Source organism: Vipera ursinii, assembly GCF_947247035.1.
Source record: "Vipera ursinii genome assembly, chromosome: 1".
Taxonomy (NCBI): Eukaryota; Metazoa; Chordata; class Lepidosauria; order Squamata; family Viperidae; genus Vipera; species Vipera ursinii.
In genome coordinates, this window is record NC_139512.1 from 203,562,273 (window position 1) to 203,582,673 (window position 20,401).

The window sequence follows — 20,401 nt, forward strand, 5'->3', positions numbered from 1 at the left end:
ATGGTTGCTATATGAACTTTTGTAAGTCGAGGACTACCTGTATTCTCGTGCCTGAATAAGAAAAAAATGAGAATAGGCTATGTCCAATCCCTCTGACAGGGATGGATTTGAACACGTCAAGCACAATGGCCAGGGGAGAGGCATTTCTGCTGTGGGCCAACTGGAGTCCAGCTGCAAACCCTCTTATGATGACTTCACAGCAAGAAAGCAAGATTTTACAGAATAGGCAGGTTTATTGCGGGAGAAAAAAAAATCAGAATCTCTGTAAATTGAATATGTATATTTTGGCCATCAATTATCAGCAAGTACATTAAGGCAAGGCCTCCCTAATGCCTTTCATCTTCTTTATAATCAAGCCTTGATTTAATGGGGAGGATGCTAATTACTGATTTGAGACCACAAAAATGTCCATCTGTTCTTGTTCTGCAGTATTTTGGAAACATCTGTTTTTGCCCCCCGCCCCCCTCCCCGGCTAAGAAAATTCTATCATGGCAGCAAATCTCTGACCTCCAAAGATTTTTCTTCTTGATAAGATCTAGAATGTCCGTATGGGAGGTCTGGTGGAATAGATGAAAAATATTATTATGCAGGTGGACTGAGAGCAAGTCCCCCATTTGCCAGTTCATCTGGATGGTTAGTACCCTACTGCCCTACTCAGCACTCAGCTGGAAGGAATAACTTCTATTTTGTGAAGAAGCAAAACAAACACAAGGAAAACAAAACTTGCTTCTGATCTTATAGCTTGCTAAGTTATAATGGTTTATATGGCAAGGTTCCCCAAACTATGGTCCACGGCTCAGTACTGGGCTGTGGCCTGTTGGCCACCGGGCCGTGCTAATAGCTAGCGAGCCCCCCCCCACTCACGGTAGCACTGCCGCACGGGTACTACTAGCCCCATTTGCCCATGCACAGGTGTGCTAGCACTACTACTAGTGTCACGTGGGGGCTGATGGCCTGTTTGCATGGGTGCCAGCAGCCCATTTGTGCCTGTGCGTGGGTGCCAGTGCACCACTGCAGGCATGCACAGCCCACTTGTGCATGCACACACATGCTAGTGCCACCGCCATGTGTGTGCCAATTTGTGCGTGTGCAGCCATGTACACACACATTTCCCTGCTCTTCCCTTTCCTTCCGGGCTGCCAAACTGGAAAGGTTGGGGAGTTTATTTATCTATAATAGAAGGACTTCCCCAAGAAGTCTAAAAAGCATGCAAGTAATAAAAGTAATTAGGATAAAAAGAATGAATTACTTCTCCATCTTATTTGATACACTGGTGCCTGGTATATGTCCATCAATCTGCGCTGTTTCCTGCCTATAGGCCTATCCCAATGTTCACCATATTATATTCGAGTGATAGCCAATGTGTGGACTGGGTCTTCATGATGCTGTGAATGAGTACTGCTGCTTTCCTCTCCCTCTTCAGGCACTGCAAATTCTGTCATCTCTAACATCTTTTTGGCAAGTATTATCTGACACTGACAGATTTTAAAAAGTTAGAGATTATAGGAAATACAATAGTTGCAATAAAAAGAAACATCCCAGAAGGCAGCAGTGGGAAACTACTTGTGAAGAAAATGAATGGGTGTTCATGAAGTTACCAGGAGTTAACTCAGAAATGTTATGTCACAAAGGGAAGTTTGAATTACACTGTAGGAGAAGTTTAGGTATCCCACCAGCCTTGAAAGATATGCTGTGTGCCTCTACTCAAGAAGATCAACCTGGCTATAGGGAAGATTGTTGAGAAGGTGGTAGTGTGGCAGATGTAGCAGATGATCGGATTCCTTTTCAGATGGGGCTGGATTATGAGACTTAAATTATAATGGGACTGGAATGAGGGAAAGCAGATACCATGGATTAACTGGATTCCTTAGCTATCTTCAATATTACTAATAATAATAATAATAATAATAATAATAATAATAATAATAATAATAATAATAATAATAATAATAATAATAATTTTATTTATATACCGCCCTTCTCCCGAAGGACTCAGGGCAGTGAACAGGGCAGATATATAAAAAATACAAAAATACAAAAGTTAAAAGAAAATTAAACATATGCCCAACTAAAAACAGTAAATACAGATATTAAAAATGACCATAAAAACCCAACCCATCCCCCATCAGGCCAGGCCGGCTTGTTCAAATAAGAGTGTCTTCAGATCGCGACGGAAGGAGCGAAGGTCGGGCACCACCCGGAGCTCAACCGGCAGCCGATTCCATAGCTCCGGGGCGCCCACAGAGAAGGACCTCCCCCTGGGGGCCACCAATCAACATTCTCTGATCGGTGGCACCCTGAGGAGGCCCTCTCTGTGGGAGCGCACAGGGCAGAGGGAAGTTGATGCCGGCAGCAGGTGCTCCCTATGATGGTATTCTTCTACACTGGTTGCAAGGATTGGGGGAGGGTTGGGTGAATTGGTTCTCCCCTTTTCTGAATAGCCTGTTCAGGTTTCAAGCTTATGCTGTTTGGGGCTGTGTACAGTAACACCCCCCCCCACCTCCAGCCTTTCTGGCAATTTCCCAACATCCTATGATCCAAGTAATCTATGCTGATGTTACCCAATTTTAATGTATATTGTTTTCCATGCTGGATGAGTAGAAGATGCTATTGAGGTTCCTCTTGGCTGTGAAAGTTCAGACCAAGGGGAAAGGTTTAAGCTTGATTCCCAAAAGACAGATTGACTATGGAGTCTGAAGCTCACTGGTTTCAGAGAAAGACCCTTTTTAGCTCTATACAGGATTGCATTCCCTGGGCTGGTACTGTGGTGTCCTCTTGGATGTGTATCTTCTGCTTGAACAGCAAGTGTGTGTGCCCAAGAATGTTTTGGCACTTAGGTTTTATGCCAGTTACATCCATGTCTACATTGGCAGACTCTGTTGACAGTCGTTCTTGCTCTTTTAGTCCCCATCTGGATTACTGGATTAATGTACTCTGCATGGAGCTATCCTTGAAGGCCACTCAGAAGCTGCAGCTGTTTCAACATGTAGCATCCCAAATATTTATGGACATCTGGAAGATTCTTCATGTTTCCACTTCTACTGTGGAAGTAGTATTTAAGAGCTCTCAAGGCCTGTCTTTTTTTTTTCTAGGTAAATTTGCAAAAATTCACAGGGATTAAAAAAATGTAGTGGCTGGAGATACAATTTCTCCGTAGTCTACTTAAATAATTAAGCAGTTGTTGAATTGTACTGTCGCCCTGCAATGGAATGTGTTAACCATGCACCCTTGAAAAACGCAAGGGAGCTTAGGATGGGTAGGTAAACTATATCACCACCACAAAACTTTCTATTTTTGTCCCAGAGTAAACCCCCTGAAATGCCAATCTGCCTCAAATGGAGATTACCTTAGTTTTAAGGAAAAGCCACTGGTCTACTCTAAGTAACAGCAATTCCTCAAAGCTCTGGACTTACCTTACGGCTCTACTGGATTACTCGATTTACCCTATTGAGGTGCCTCTTTAAAGGGTAGATGCTAGGACCAGCTTTGTGATCTGAGTCATGCCAAAAGATGTTACTCGGTTATAATGAATTCCCAAATTCATAGTAAAATAATTACTTAAAATTCTGACGGTTGCCTTTAGGTTTTTGAAACCTATCTATAAAATTTGGCTTACTCTTCAGAGCAAACCTGTTCCAAAGTGGTGGCTGTTTCCTAAGTCTGGTTATAAAGGGATGAAATGGTTGCTTGAATTATGACTTGTGTCATAGGACTAAAGTAACAGCACTTGGGGCAATATGCTTGGATATGACATTGAGTGTACATTTGCGGAAGTGGGACCAAAATATTTCTGGCTCCAAAGTAAAACCTAAAGAGGGTAAACAATCTCTTTTATTATGTGCCAGATGACTAGAAAACCTCAACTGGAATATAGCAAATTGAACTTGCAAGTTTCGATTCCCTCAGGCCACTGATTTTGTCTTCAAAGAAATCACTCTTGCTGCTGCTTGTTTCTTATAGCATCGTTTTCAGAATATGAAAAAAAAGTTTATACATACAAATATTCCTTTGCTCTCTTACATATCAACATATTAGACTTGGGAGGAATTGTTGACATGCAATTTAAGACCTGGAACGTCTGTCATGATTTTGTGTCGTGTCCAATCATAACTATGAGCAAGTTAGCTGAATTGTTAGGCATTGTGGCTTTTTGTGTGCAGAAAAGCCATTTTTTTATCCTTATGAAGCAGTACAACAATAACCTTTTTGTTAGATGATTATATTGCCCTGTTCAAAGAAGAGAATTTGGAAATGTCTAGCCCAGAGGGTGCTTCAGCTTGTACAATTGATAAATGGCACCGCTTTTTATGCACTACTTTTATAGGAGTCAAAGTAAACTATTTAAGAATTCGTTCTAACCAATAACATCACCTTTAGAGTGGGGTTAAGGAGGATTTTCCCCAGATAATGTCACTATGTAAGTAGGCCAGAGTTCGTTTACCTAGAAAAAGTTTTTAAAAAATACTGGAAAAGATGAGTCTTACTCAAATTCTGCTTTTATTAACATCCCTCTCCCCTTAATAACTTCCCCAACTATTACTTGGTAGGAATAACCATTGCATGTACTTATTTCACTTGTTAAATTAACTGATTCTTCCTAAGCTGGGTTCAAAATATGTGCAATTTCCATATTCTGGTTAAGCTAAAAGCATGGAAAACACTTTTAACTGTGAAGCTGCAAAGTTTCTATTGGTGTGTTGTTGCAGGAAGAGGTTTAACTCTGGGCTCTTGCAAGGTGTGGTGCTTAGTACTTGGGTCTCTCTGTTATGTACTGGGCTTGTGGTGATACACCACGTGCGTTGCTGGAGCAGCTAACGGCTCTCCAGCAACCCAGACTAGCTGTCTTCTGTCCTGCAATTGGCTAGCCCCAGGCGGCAAGAGTGGGTTCAAACCTACTGGCTGCCACTTAGGGGCTAGACTATATATTGTGGCTGGTTGCAGCCCAAGTTTCAGTTCAGTTCTAGCAAGAATAAAGTATGTGTTATCCTGTACTCAGCCTCGTGTCTTCCTTCCTGCACCAAAGAGCCCACTATTTAACACTCTCATTGTTCCTCTTTAAGATCTACATGAACCTGCTTGGTGAGGTCATCCAACAGCATGGGGCGTGGTATCATCAGTATTCTAGTAATACTCAGTTACATATCGCCAATTCTGGCTGGGCAGATGATTCTGCTGCTTTCTTAGTGCCTGGAGGCTGTGAAGCTCTTGATAGGGAAGAACTGACTTCCCCAACAAGAACTTACCCCCAACAAGATAGAGTGCTTTGGGGGTTTTGGTCTGATAATATATTATGTCCTGGACAGACGTGCTACACAATTCAGGGGTGTCTTCCTCAATTTGTGGCTTCTGCTCAAGGAGGTGGTGGAAGCCACAGCTAGAGTAATCTTTGCACAGATACATCTTGTGTGCCAATTAAGCCCATTGTGGGCCTTGCTCAAAACCAGTCATATCTTCGTCACTTCCTAGTTGGGCTATTGCAATGTGTTACACATCGGGCAGCCCTTGAATACTACTCAGAAATTATAACTGGATCAGAATGCAATGTTGGTCGCTCCTTCCTTTGCCCATATCACATTGCTGTTGTGGAGCTACAATAGCTCACAATTTCTTTCTCTGTGTAGTTCAAAAAACTGGTTATTATCTTTAAAGCCCTACATGGCAAAGGGCCAGGTTATTCATAAGACTGTCTCCTCCTGGGGATATCTGCTTGCCCTACCAGGTTACATTGGGTGGCACATTTCAAGTCCCCTCTCCTAAATGTTGCCATTTTAGCAGGACCAGGAAGTATGTCTTTTCTACAGCAGCCTCTACCATGTGCAACACCTTCCCCTTGAGATCTGGCAGGCCTCCACCATTTGAGCTTTCCAGAAAGCTGCAAAAGATTGGCATCCCAGCCCCACCACCCAAGGCATTGGGATTGTATTAAGTTGGAGCCCAAGGACTGTATGATTTGATAAACTGGAGACTGTTGCTCAGGCATCACTTTATGGTCTGAATGTCTTGGGCTTTTATTATTGGGGAGCTGCCCAAAATTGTGTTTCATAAGATGGGTGGTTGCATAAGTCTTTAAAACAATTATACAAACAAACAGTGGTTAGCAAGCATACCTGTTTGGCTGATAGATTTTTCCAGGTCTGCTAGATAGACAAGTGGGATGCCATCATACCAAAGTATGCATACATCCCCTCTGTGCCTCCCTGTTTACACTGCTAATTAGTGGATCCTGTTAAAACAATGACAGATTTAGCAGGAACATATCTGCATTGGTGATATTTGGAAATTCCTTTTGAGATTCAAGTTAAGAAGTAAATATCAACACTTGGCAATCTCTATTTTGCCAGCAGGAAAGCCCTTAATGTTGCTGCTGTGTACGATATCCTCAAGGATGTGACCATCCAGCTTACACTTCTCTTCATTAATCACTATTTTCATAATTTTAGTTTTATACAAAAGCATACATTTGTCTAAATACCGATTAGTCCATGCAACATAGCCAGAACAGACTTTTTCTACCTCTATGATTCTCTCTATCTTAATTTATTGGGTTTGGATTTTCTCTGCCTTTAAACATGTCTTTTCCTAGAGTTACTTAATCTAAAAGAAAAAGAAAAAGAACCGAAGCGCTTGATAATGCTGATTAAATAACTAATTAATCATTTTTAGTCAAATAGAAACAGCTCTTGATCCTCTTTGAAGGAAGAGACTTTTTAGCCGGAGCGATTTTGTCACTTGCAATTTCACTTAAACTCCAATGTTTTTATAGAAAGAAGCGAAGTACTTTTGGGCTAGTGCAGGGGTAGGCAACCTCGGCTCTTTTATGACTCATGGAGTTCAACTCCCAGAATTCCTGAGTCAGCTCAGGAATTCTGGGAGTTGAACTCCATGAGTCATAAAAGAGCCGAGGTTGCCTACCCCTGGGCTAGTGGATGAAGGATGTAACTTCCAAGACGTGAAGCATAACTGATAACCCTTTTGCAGTTATTAATGTGGGATGCCTATGCCTCCATTGTAACAACAGGAGGAATTGTTAGGAACACATTTTGTCAACAATAGGCTCAGCTGAAAGTAGAGGGTCCGTTTTAGCCTAGCAAAAGACAAGTATTTCTACTCAACAGAGTAAACTTATATTTTTTTATATGTTACCCTACAAGGCAAACTGAGACACTCAGAGAATGTTTTTAAGAGGGAAATAATGGATGTACTGTAAGTAAAGTGATTAGAAACAATTTCAAACTTCATATTTTGTTGCAATCACCAGTTGTGTCCAGTGGAGAGAATTCAGAACTTAATATTGTTTTTAGTTATTTCTTTAAAAAGTACAATGATCCCAGTTTTATATAATTCATTAAAGAAACAAAGAGTAATAATAATAATAATAATAATAATAATAATAATAATAATAATAATAATAATAATAATAATAATAATAATAAGTTGGAAGGGACCTTGGAGGTCATCTAGTCCAACCCCCTGCTCAGGCAGGAAACCCTATACCATTTCAGACAAATAGCTGTCCAGTCTCTTCTTAAAAACTTCCAGTGTTGGAGCATTCACCACTTCTGGAGGCAGGTTGTTCCACTGGTTAATTGTTCTAACTGTCAGGAAGTTTCTCCTTAGTTCTAGGTTGCTTCTCTCCTTGACTAGTTTCCATCCGTTGCTTCTTGTCCTGCCTTCGGGACAAGATTAACAAATAAAATATTAATTTAAGGGAAAAAATAGCAAGTTTCCTTTCTCTGTTTTGTTTTCATCTAAACCAGCTTCCATCATACTCAAACCATCAAACCAGGGGAGGTAACCTTTCTTCCCCCATTTCCTAACTTTTCTCCATGGACTGAAACTCTATCACTCATGTATAAAGGTAAAGGTTCCCCCACACATGCGTGCTAGTCGTTTCCAACTCTAGGGGCCGCTGCTCATCTCTGTTTCAAAGCCAAAGAGCCAGCGCTTGTCCGAGGACGTCTCCGTGGTCATGTGGCCGGCATGACTAGACGCCAAAGGTGCACAGAACGCTGTTACCTTCCCACCGTAGTGGTCCCTATTTTTCTACTTGCATTTTTTACGTGCTTTTGAACTGCTAGGTTGGCAGAAACTGGGACGAGTAACAGGCGCTCACTCTGTTACGCGGCACTCGGGATTCAACCCGCCAAACTGCCGACCTTCCAATCGACAAGCTCAGCGTCCTAACCCACTGAGCCACCGCGTCCCTTCATCACTCATGTATAAGACAGAATAATTTACATCACTGGAGGAATTTCAACAGGGGTAGAAACTTTGGAGAACATAAAGAGGGAAAGGGGATTTAAAAAAAATCATGGGTTGAGAATGCCAAATGGGGCTGAATACAAAAGTTGGATGACTGTTGGATTGGATAAAACAGGGAAATAAAGGACAACATAAGATGTGTAATATAGGTAATCCTCAACTTACAACCATTCGTTTAATGACTGTTTGAAGTTACAATGGCACTGAAAAAAGTAATCTATGACCATTTTGCACACGACTGTTGCAGCATCCCTGCAGTCACGTGATCAAAATTCAGACACTTGGCAACTGACATGCATTTAGGATGGTTGCAGGGTCCCCAGGGTCATGCAATGCTTGTGACCTTCTGACAAGCAAAGTATTTCAAGCTTCTTTGCTCTCATCAGCTAGCCATACCCTTTGTGGGATTTGAACCTAGGCAGCCTGCATACTTGGCAATTGTATTAACCTCTAGGTCACCTACAACTGTATGCAGGCTGCCTAGTATGCAGGTTGCTTAGGTTTGAATCCCACAAAGGGTATGGCTAGCTGATGAGAGCAAAGAAGCTCGAAATAGCTATCCTAGCCTCCCATTTAACTCTTTGTCAGCAAAAAGAAATTTGAATACACAATGTTTCGCAGTAGCGACTTGAGCCCTGTTTAACGGTCTTAGGTTGGAGCTGCAAGGCAAAAGAAATCATAATAATAGAACTGCAATATAGCAAGTTCAAAAACCCAAGGTGCATCGATAAAAAAACCCCTTACATATATGATGTCAACAGCTTGTTGACAAAAGCTCAGCAATAAAGAAGAATTTTTTCTTATATCCCGGAGTTCATCATTTTTATTTTTACTGACTTCAAATGTCTACACTTGGGATTCCAGTTTTTAAATTTATTAAATATACATCTATCTATCTATCATCTATCTATCTATCTATCTATCTATCTATCTATCTATCTATCTATCTATCTATCATCTATCTATCTATCTATCTATCTATCTATCTATCTATCTATCTATCTATCTATCTATCTGTTCTGTACCAGCCTGCTACCGGCCCTGCAGCAGGGACGACCCCTTTACAAACGGCAAGAGGCTGGAATTACGCCTGCCAAATTTATAGCTACAAAAACAAACAAGACACGAACCAAGAAACAGGAGCTTTAAGAAACACGAACTATCCAAGCGGTTGCCTTCAGCAAACCAGCCCTCCCCACACATTCCCCTTATATAGAGTTCAGGGCGTGGCTTCTCTCTGCCTCCTTCCGAGAAGCCCCATTGCCTTCCTCTGTTTACTCCTAATTGACTGCCTGCTGCGTCGGGCGTCCTTGAACAGGGCCAGCTGTGGGTCATCTTCATCCACGCTGTCAGGCTCACACAGCTGGGTCTCCGTGGTGACCAAGTGGGAGGGGCCTGGCTGAGGGCTCTCATCAGCAAGATCTTCAACCCTCTCAGCAAGGTCTTCAACACCCCCCTCCTCCTCCTCTGAGTCATCCGACTCAACTGCCGAACCCACAGGCTGACCCTGAATCACAACACTATCTATCTATCTATCTATCTATCTATCTATCTATCTATCTATCTATCTATCTATCTATCTATCTATCTGTCTGTCTGTCTGTCTGTCTGTCTGTCTGTCTGTCTGTCTGTCTGTCTGTCTGTCTGTCTGTCTGTCTGTCTATCTATCTATATCTCCCTTTATTTTTATAAATAACTCAATGTGGCAAACATATCTACAGCTCCTTCTATTTTCCCCACAACAATAATGCTCTGAGGTGGGCTGAAAGAAAGCGACTGGCCCAAAGTCACCTAGCCAGCTTTCCTGGTTAAGACAAGACCGGAACTCCCAGTCACCTGGTTTCTAGCCTGATACCTAATTCTAGACCAGGGGTAGGCAACCTTGGCTCTTTTATGACTTGTGGACTTCAACTCCTAGAATTCCTGAGCCAGCTATGGAATTCTGGGAGTTGAAGTCCACGAGTCATAAAAGAGCCAAGGTTGCCTACCCCTGTGACCTAGACCAAACTGGCTCTTTGAGAGACTGATAATAGTTTATATGTGGCTTGCTTGGATGTCTAGTCATTCAGTTCTCCATACAGGTAGTCCTCAACTTACAATGTTCATTTAGTGGCCATTCAAAAAAAAAGGGACTTATGACTGTTTTTCACATGATTATTGTAGCATCCCCATGGTCACATGATCAAAATTCAGACACTTGGTACTTATGACGTTTGCAGTGTCCTGGGGTCATGTGATCATCCTTTGCAACCTTCTGACAAGGTCAATGGGGAAGCCAAATTCACTTAAACAACCATGATACTAACTTAACAACTACAGTTAGCAACTGTGACAAGAAAGTTTGTAAAATCAGGCAAAATGCACTTAGCAACAGATATGTTGGGGTCAACTGTGGTTGTAAGTCAAAGTCTGCCTGTATATCTAAGGCTCAAATATTCACACTTCCTTAAGAGTTTGGATCTGTAATAATGCCTCAAGAAATTAATGCTTGAGGAACAGGAGAATGTAAAATGTAATTGGTATAGGTAGAATTGTTCTGAAATGGATAATAAAGCTTAAAATTATGTGTTTGTTATACTAAAAGCTTTGTGTATATATATATATAGACTTACATATCTGTGGTTTTTTGTATAGATAGAAAGAGGGGGAGAGAAGAAAGGACAGCAATGGAAAACAAAAATGTAAATATCTTGTCAGCTCTGGAAAAGTCTACCAGGCCTGTAGAAAAACAAACAAACAGACAATATAATTGTAAGTTGTCCTTGAGGATCTATGTAGAGTAAGGATGTCCAACGTTGGCAACTTGAACACTTGTGGACTTCAACTCCCAGAATTCATCAGCTAATCATGCTGGCTGGGGAGTTCTGGGAGTTGAAGTTTTAAAGTGGCAAGCTTGGACACCCCTGATTTAGAGTCTAAATGTTGGAACACCATATGGGATTCTGGAGCCAATCACAGACCATGTCTAGCTCCCTTATTTTTAAGGGGTCTAATACTTATCTACTACAGCTAGTCCTCCAATTATGACTGGTCACTTAGCGACCATTCAAAATTCCAACAGACCTAAAAATAGAGTATTTATGACTCAGATATGTGATTCTAACAATTGTCAGAATATTTTGGGTACTTGGTAACTGGCCCACATTTACAGCTGTTTGCAGCATCCTGGGTCATGTGACTGTGATTTACAGTATAGCAACAGCAATAGCACTTAGACTTATATACCACTTCACAGTGTTTTACAGCGCTCTGTAACAGGTTTACAGTCGGCATATTGGCCCAACAATCTGGCTCCTCGTTTTACTGACCTTGGAAGGATAGATGGCTGAGTCAAACTTGAGCCGGTGAGGACTGAACTGGTGGCAGTGGGCAGTGAGTTAGCCTGCAATACTATTGTCTAACCACTGCACCACCACGGCTCTTACTGTATTTATGACAGTTTTTGCAAGAAACTGGCATTTACTTCCAGTTTCTGGCAAAAAATGCTCATTGCAGACTATGGATTCACTTAATGACCACCACAACAATTGTCATAAAATTTAGTTGTTCATGTGATGATTTCCTTAATGACCAGCATAATTCTGGGCTCAATTATGTCTGTAAGTCAAGGATTGCCTGTGTATTGAAGTCTGTTCCATCAGTCCAGATTGACTGAATTACAATTTCCTGAGATTTATGCAAATGTTGTCCAACAAATCTCAAGAGACTGCTCTAGGTTTTCTATTCCGTTTGAAGTTCTCGGTGACAGAAACTCTCAAGCATTAATTATACACCTCAGAGTTTCTTCCAGCTGACACTCCCTAATCACTGGAAGGCAGATTCAGTAGAACCTAGCAACTGATTTCTGGCGAATGAGAGTCGGTGAGGCTATAATAATCAAGGATTTTAATATGATACAGTGTCAGTGAGAGTCTAGGTTGCAGTTAGTAATTACATGGTGCAGAACACGGACTGTGGTTTCCCAGAGAATGTGCAGAAGCTTTGGGGATTTCAGTAATAGACACTTGGATATATAGTTCTTACATTAGCATTTGAAGCAGGCTAGCTGGAATATTTATCAAACAGGATAATAAAATACCATGGTATTTACAGCTTCTAAATATTTAAATGTTGGACCTCAAAGATTCTTCTGCAAGTATGTTAAATGTGGAATTCTCCTCCCTTCCCTTTTTCATTTATAGATTGAGGTCCTGCCTGAAATAATAGATGCGGTGGAAGGGAAAATTGAAGTATTTCTAGATGGTGGAATAAGAAAAGGCACGGATGTTCTCAAAGCCCTGGCTTTTGGGGCCAAAGCAGTCTTTGTAGGAAGGCCTGTAATCTGGGGCCTTGCGTACCAGGTAATATAAATCAGGAATTCAATTCTTCAGTGTTTCTCCTTCCCCATTGTAGCAGTCATTGGAGTGCTTCTGGGCAAAAACAACAAAGTGATAATTATAATGTTAAGAGGACAACTCAAAGGATCTGGCTGGTTAAACTGCATAGCTGGTTCCTAAGGCCACTACAATATTTGTATTAGTAACCTGAATGAGGACATGAAGAAAATAGAAGGAAGACATGAAGAAGACATGAATGAATGAAGACATGAAAAAATAAATTTGAAGAGGGCAACATAATGTACTGGATTTATGAATGTTCTACACAGGTAAAGGATTAACTTAATAGATTTGAGAAATGTGCTAAAAATAATGGATTTCCAATTTGTATTTCAGATGTTATCCTACGCTATTATTTGTTACCCAGGGACGCAGTGGCTCAGTGGGTTAGGACGCTGAGCTAGTTGATCAGAAGATCGGCAGTTTGGTGGGTCGAATCCCGAGTGCCGTGTAGCAGAGTGAGCGCCTGTTACTCGTCCCAGCTTCTGCCAACCTAGCAGTTCGAAAGCATGTAAAAATGCAAGTAGAAAAATAGGGACCACCACGGTGGGAAGGTAAAAACTCTCCATGTGCCTTTGGCGTCTAGTCATGCCGGCCACATGACCACGGAGATGTCCTCGGACAAGCGCTGGCTCTTCGGCTTTGAAACGGAGATGAGCACCGGCCCCTAGAGTCAGAAACGACTAGCATGCATGTGCGGGGGAACCTTTACCTTTACTATTATTTGTTTAACAACGATCTCTTAAGACACAACCCACTGGCCTCATAAATTCCAAGCCAGAACACTAGGATACACAAGCCAAAGTGAAAAAAATCATAACATGGTACGCCCAAACCATATTATGGATAACTTTAAGTCAGCCCATATATAGAGCACCATGCATGTTAACTGAGGCCTTCAGAAAAATAAGCTCACAAGGTTAATTGAATGACTTGGTATGCTCTGCCATTTCCCCTAATGATTCAAGAGGAAACATAGGAAGATTTCAGCTTCTTTTTTCAAAGCAATAAACAAATGGACCTGAAACTGTTGGTGAGCTAAGCTGGAGTTGTGAAGAGAAAAGAAAGATTAATCTGCTGGGCCAATTTGGTGTTTGCCAGCCAGGACAAAGCTAGGACCACCATATTTATATTCTTACAATGTGCTTTAATTTAATCAGGGCGAAGATGGTGTGAAGGAAGTTCTTCAGATATTGAAAGAAGAATTCAAATTAGCAATGGCGCTCTCTGGTAAGGTGCAGAGCATACAGAGAATCCTCCACTTACAACAGTTTGTTTTGTGATCCTTTGAAGTTACAAAGGCACTGAAAAAGTGACTTATGACCCAACCTTACACTTGCAGTTATTGCAGCATTTCCATGGTCAAGTGATCAGAATTTGGATATTTGGCAACCTGCATGTGTTTATGATGGTTGTAGCATCCCAGAGTCACGGGACTGCCATTTGCGGCCTTCCCAGCAAGCTTCCGAAAGGAAAGTCAAAGAGGGAAAACAGGTTCATGTAATGAAAATTGATTTGGGATTTGCTTAACAATCGTGCAAAAAAGGTTGTAAAATTGAGTGTGACTCACTTAATGCCTTGTTCAGCAACAGAAATTTTGGTCCCAACTGTGGTCATAAGTCAAGGACTATCTGTACAGTGATTATTTTATTTACCCTTTATATGTTGATTACACTTGATCTTTTTAAGTGCACTTATTTGAATCTTTTATACATCAATTATGAATGCTACTACTTAGCTGTAGTCTTCCTATTTCTAAAAAGTTCATAATAAAAGTTAACAACTATTTTTAATGAAATTTTCTAGGGCCAAACTAAGCCTGACTATTAATGTAGGGTTAGACATGAGGGATTTCTAAAATTCAGATGGAATTAAAAGAGATAATGCTAACAGAGCTTATAAGAACAGGGATAAGAGAAGACAACATGCCATACTGTGTTTCCAAGGAAAGTTCTTTTGGGTATAGTATTTTTTAATGGAAAATCCCACATCATCCCAACTTCTTTGAAGTAATGGCACTCAGAAATAAAATTAATCTTATGTGGCATCTAAAAGATTAAAAACTATGATACCAAATGGATCTCTTTAAGGAAGACTATTCCAAAGAGATAGCATTTGAGAGAAGGCATGTTATTAGTTATTAGCCACTTATCCTTTCAAAAGAGAGCAGGAGATCCAATGATTTGAATAAATACATACAGAAAGCAAACAATTTCAAGACTATTATTGTAAATACTTGTTGGAGGCAATTATTCTGAATATAACTATTCATCTTTGTCTTGTCTAGGTTGTCCAAGTGTAGAAGCAATAGACAGAACATTGGTACGGAGAGTTCAGTGGGAAGCTTCCAAGATGTAGCTGTATGTGTTGCATGAACCTCAACTGGTTGCGCATTTGTTGTTACTTATCAAGAATTTGGAATTAAAAATAAATGAAAGCTTCCAGGACACGTTTTAGTTGGAACTACCAAAGTTGTTTCTTCTGACAATATACCAAATATGTCAATCTCTTTTTAATGACTGGTGTAGTCTCTACTGCTATGTATCATAAGAATGACTTTTAGACATTTAGAGTATATGCTCTTAAAATCAGTGCTGCGTGGATTTCATTACTTTTGAAGAATGTTGCACAGCCTCCAGTGGCCTTGGATAGAATTTTATAACTTTCAATAATGATGAAAGTTGTAGGTTTTCTGATGGATTGAGAGTTACTAAACTGCAGTTATAACCATTACAACTATTAGTAATGACCCTTTTCAGTTGTTGGCTCACATGATTAGTTGATCTCTAAATTAACAGTAAGCAGCTGTTTTTATAGCACATAATATTAAAATAATATTTATAGTCTGAAATCCACAGAATGCTTCTTAGTGATTCTAATACTGAATCAAACCCAAACTGTAGTTGCTAGCATTATCTTTCCCCTTGTCAACTATAACGCAGGAAAATAAAGCAATTTTTTTAGCCAGGGTACTGCTGAGGTTATGGAGTAAGCAAGCTATGCCAAATGCCTTTTTACGTGTGCACACCCAGTTGCAAGGGGAAATGTTTGCAGAGACCATTGGAATTACCTTCCACCTTAAATCCCCTGTAACATCAATGGTAAACATTAGATTAGTAATGCAGCTTCCCAGGTTTTCAAATAACTTCTCGAAGTGTACAGGTAGTGAGACAAACAGACCCGGTATGACTTCCTTTGCTGACATTTACACGGCAGCCAGAGCCTGTTGGGACTGATACTGCTTCCCACAGCATCCTTAACTTAGAGCAGTCTGACATCAATGTACATGGTTACTGAGGCTAGCTTTATTATTTTTCCTTGAAGAATGTTTACTTTTCTCCAACAAAAATTGTGGTTTTTTTTTCCAAGTAGGTGTGTTGAGTCATCAAACTAGCAAAAGCACATTCAATTTTATTCCGCTAATTATAATAGTGGTATGACCTACAAAGCATAACATTAAGTTAAAATGCAAAATAAGTAGACTGATCAACCTTTTTGGTTGGTCTGGAAGTGGGAAGGAAGCAAGGAACAGTGGGAGAAAAATAGTCCTTGATCAACTTTAGCGCATACAGTTTTAGGAAAGAAAATATATTCTGATTTGCGGTAAGTAACCAATGTGATTTTCTACTGTCTTTTTTTTGAAGAAGCATTAATAATATACTTATTGTAAAAGAATTCTGGACCTGGTTTTCAGAAATGGTATCCATTAGCTCCTAATATGTGTCTTATCTAAAGGCTTAGATCACTTCAGAAGTAAGTAGATTGACAGCAAATTGTTTTCCATTTTCCAGAATTTATCTGTCCACCCTGTAATGTATTGGGCTTGCTTTGTTAAGAGAACACCATGTGGTAATTGCTGGAAGGCTGTTTGACCAGGGAAGCTAGCTAACGGCTCCCAGCTCCTCAGACAACCCGTCTTCAGTGCTGCTATTGGTTGCCCCTAGGGCGGCAATAGGTTGCTTCAAACCTATTGGCCACCTCCTAGGGGCCAGGGTATAAATTGCTGCATCTGCAGCCCTGTTCTCCAGTTCAGATCCTGCAAGCAATAAACCATGATCTTTGCTGAATTCACTTGCCTTGTCTTCATTCCTGCGCAACGAACCCAGTACACAACACTGGCGACGAAGGTGGAATCCTGCTTCTCCATCAAAACTGAAAGTCACTAGGGGAGAGGCAGTGCATGCCTGGCAGGAAAGCAATTCTCCCCCCATGGTCAGCTAGCTAAGCCACACTAATGACCACATGCTCAGAGGACCAGTCTCTGTGCAACGGAGAGGCAGGATTCGAAGACGCTGAGATCCAGCTGCAAAGACCAGCAGAATGCCCAAGGTCAGAAAGCTGTGAGAATTTAATATCAAGCAACCAGAAGAATGGCCCTTGTACCTGTCCCAGGTCGAGAACTACCTTCGGGTGAACCAGGTCGCAGAGGACGGACTGAAGGCCGCCACGCTACTCTGTGTGTGCGGCCCAGCGACGTTCGATCTAGCAGAGAACCTGTTCGTGCCAACACCATTGGAGTCCGTCTCCTACACAGAATTGAAGAAAAAGCTTGGAGAACATTTCCAACCAAAGATGTCGGTGATTGCTACACCTTTGAGCAAAGAATACAGCAACCAGGAGAGACTGCATCCGAGTACATCGTGGCCTTGAGGCAGGCCGCATGCCTTTGCCGATTCTCAGATGACAGAGACTTCGAGACCGGCTCACCTGTGGCCTCCGCAACTGAGAGCTACAGCAGAAACTATTTGCCAGGGAGGTCCTATCATTTTTGGACGCCCAGAAGGAAGTCATGGTGGACGAAGCCGCCGGAGGAGCCATCCGAGCTATCTGGCCTGCCAAAACAATGCAACGCGAAGAAGCTGTCCACCACGAGGACGCAGAACTCACAGAAGGCCATGAAGAAGACACCTCACATATTATCCCCTAGAATGCTTAGATGGTCTATTTTTTTATCGGATTATACATATAAGCTGATTCACAAACCCGGCAAAGAGATGGGCCATGCAGACGGCCTGAGCAGGCTTCCAGTACCGCAAATCGAACCAGATCCAGCCCCAGCAGCCCGTGTTTTGTCCATTCAGGACTTGCCAGAGTTTCCCCTCAATGCAGGGGACATAGCTGCAGAAACGGCGGCTGACAAGACAGTAAGTAGAGTGCTTTCTTGGGTACACACAGGGTGGCTGGATAAAAGCCCAGGACCTGAATTTCAGAGTTTTTTTTACAAGAAGTCATGAGCTATCAACTCACAAGGGGGAACAGGGTCATAGTTCCTACCTCACTAAGAGACAGGGTTTTACAATCACTGCATGAAGGCCATCCAGGTATTGTCCATATGAAAGCTTTAGCTAGAAGCTAGTTATGGTGGCCAGGATTAGATAAAGCCATTGAGGCCCAGGTGCATGGATGTTATACATGCCAGCAATCAAGGCCTGAAATGCCACACAGTCCAATTCACAGGTGGGAGGAGACTCACACTCCCTGGTCTAGAATTCACATAGACTTCGCTGGGCCCTTTCAGGGGCAGCTCTTCCTTATAGTGGTCGACAGCCACTCTAAATGGCTTGAAGTAATACCAGTTGCAAACATGCCTACTGCTAGGACCATCCAGGTGCTTAGGATACTCTTTGCCATGCACAGGCTGCCAGACGTCATAGTATCTGACAACGGAGCCTAATTTACTGTGGCAGAATTTCAGGCGTTTCTGAGAGTGAACCTAATTAGGCATGCAACGTCGGCCCTGTTTCACCCTTCTACTAATGGTCAAGCCGAACGCATGGTTCACACCACAAAAGAGTCACTGAAGCATATAGTGACTGGGGACTGGCACCACAGACTGGCAGATTTTTTGCTTTGCCAACATCCCACACCATGCACGGCTATAGGGAAAAGCCCAGCAGAGCTGCGCTGGGGGAGGCAATTGATCACGAAACTGGACAGGTTGCACCCAGACCGGGTGGCAGCAGAAGGCTCTCATCCAAACCCCCCGAGGGGGCTGCAAGTGGGCGACAGGGTGTGGGCCAGGAACTATGGGTATGGAAATTTGTGGGTGCCAGGAAAAATCACTAAAACGACAGGCCCTCTCTCCTACGAAGTGGGCCTAGAAGGTGGGTGAGTTGTCTGGCACCACATCAATCAGCTTAAGAAGCGTTTCCCAGAATGGCCACCCAAGCGAGGACTTCGTCATAAGTCCATACCCAGGGCCTCAAACTGGCAGCCAGGCTGATCCAGACATAGACTCTGAAGGCTTAAACAGCCAAAGCAACGGGGAGTTGGCTGTAGAGGGGGGGAGCCCGGAAGTGCAACATGGGTCCCCTGATGGAGAAAGCCAACCTGAGTTATACAGCCACTGTACTAACTCTGCTGAACAAACTGACTCTGGGGTGGGCCAACCTGGAAAGGCCAGCCAGAGAGCACCAAGCCATCCTGATTTGTGTGAACTAAGAGACACTGGTCTACCCAGCCCGGTGGGCAAGCTAGTAGACCAGGAAGTGCCTGGGTCCCCCAGGCGTTCCACAAGGGCTCGCAAACCTCCTGCTTATCTGCAAGATTATGTCCTGAAATAATAAAGCTATAATGTTGTATGTACCTTTTGTAATGTCTGTTGACCTACAAGATTGTCCTGAACAATGAAGCTATGATGTTGTAAAGTGCCTTATTGAGCTGCTAAGTGGAAACCTGTTTTCACACCAATGTTAAACCTTTGTAATTTGTATTGCTGTAATTACTTTCTGTTGTTGCTATAATGTTGTTCGTTCTAGGGGGGGAGGGGTGTAATGTATTGGGCTTGCTTTGTTAAGAGAACACCACGTGGCAATTGCTGGAAGGCTGTTTGAGCAGGGAAGCTAGTTAATGGCTCCCAGCTCCTCAGACAACCCGTCTTCAGTGCTGCTATTGGTTGCCCCTAGGGTGGCAATAGGTTGCTTCAAACCTATTGGCCACCGCCTAAGGGCCAGGGTATAAATTGCTGCACCTGCAGCCCTGTTCTCCAGTTCAGATCCTGCAAGCAATAAACCATGATCTTTGCTGAATTCACTTGCCTCGTCTTCATCCCTGCGCAACGAACCCAGTACACAACACACCCAACCTATCTCACAGGATGGTGGGTGGAGATAAAAATGAGGAAAAAAACACCTGTACATCATATTCATCTCTCCTCCAAAAACAATTATATAAATGTAATGTCTGACTTGGTTGCAAAGAAATGCAAGTAACTATTGGATAAATAATATTTAATTCAGGGCAAGGGCATCACATAAAAATATATTAAAACATTTTAAAAAACAGAAGATCTCAGGTGATTAGTAAATAACTTTGCTAAGATGCATTAAGATTCCTGAAGCTACTTCAGTATATCCAGACTGATTCTGACAGCATCAATCACAATTCTTAAGCAACATAAATATGTAACCATATTCCTAATGACCCTCTCTCCTTACATCTGGTGTATTACAGCCATTTTAAGTGAGGCAATTAATTATAAGAAACTGACTTGGATGAAAAACTGGATAAGCCATTACTCATCTTACAGGATTTGTGGCAAATGTATGCCACTGAAATTCTATCAGGTTGTATAGTTTGTAATATACTTTCTTATAATTTCAGTTTGGCTAACCCAAGGTAATCAGCAGCTGTCATGTGGGGAAAATGCTGTTCTCCCTGCAACTCCATGTACTGAACTATAATTCTCCCCCTCCCCCTCCCCCACTTCCTCCAGTTGAATTTCACTGTCAGGGTATCATACATAAGCAAGAGCTAGGAAGGTA

The 20,401-nt window shown here is 41.9% G+C and overlaps 1 protein-coding gene across 1 annotated transcript in view; it reads left to right on the forward strand.

Moving 5' to 3' along the window:
• Nucleotides 1–16,668, forward strand: part of HAO1 (hydroxyacid oxidase 1) — a 51,791-nt gene extending 35,123 nt beyond the window's left edge. The window contains exons 6-8 of the mRNA XM_083348695.1: nucleotides 12,444–12,602; nucleotides 13,799–13,868; nucleotides 14,926–16,668. Coding sequence (XP_083204821.1) covers nucleotides 12,444–12,602; nucleotides 13,799–13,868; nucleotides 14,926–14,996 — 300 coding nt within the window. The 3' untranslated portion in view covers nucleotides 14,997–16,668. The remainder of the gene's footprint in view (nucleotides 1–12,443; nucleotides 12,603–13,798; nucleotides 13,869–14,925) is intronic.
• The last annotated feature ends 3,733 nt before the right edge of the window (nucleotides 16,669–20,401 follow it).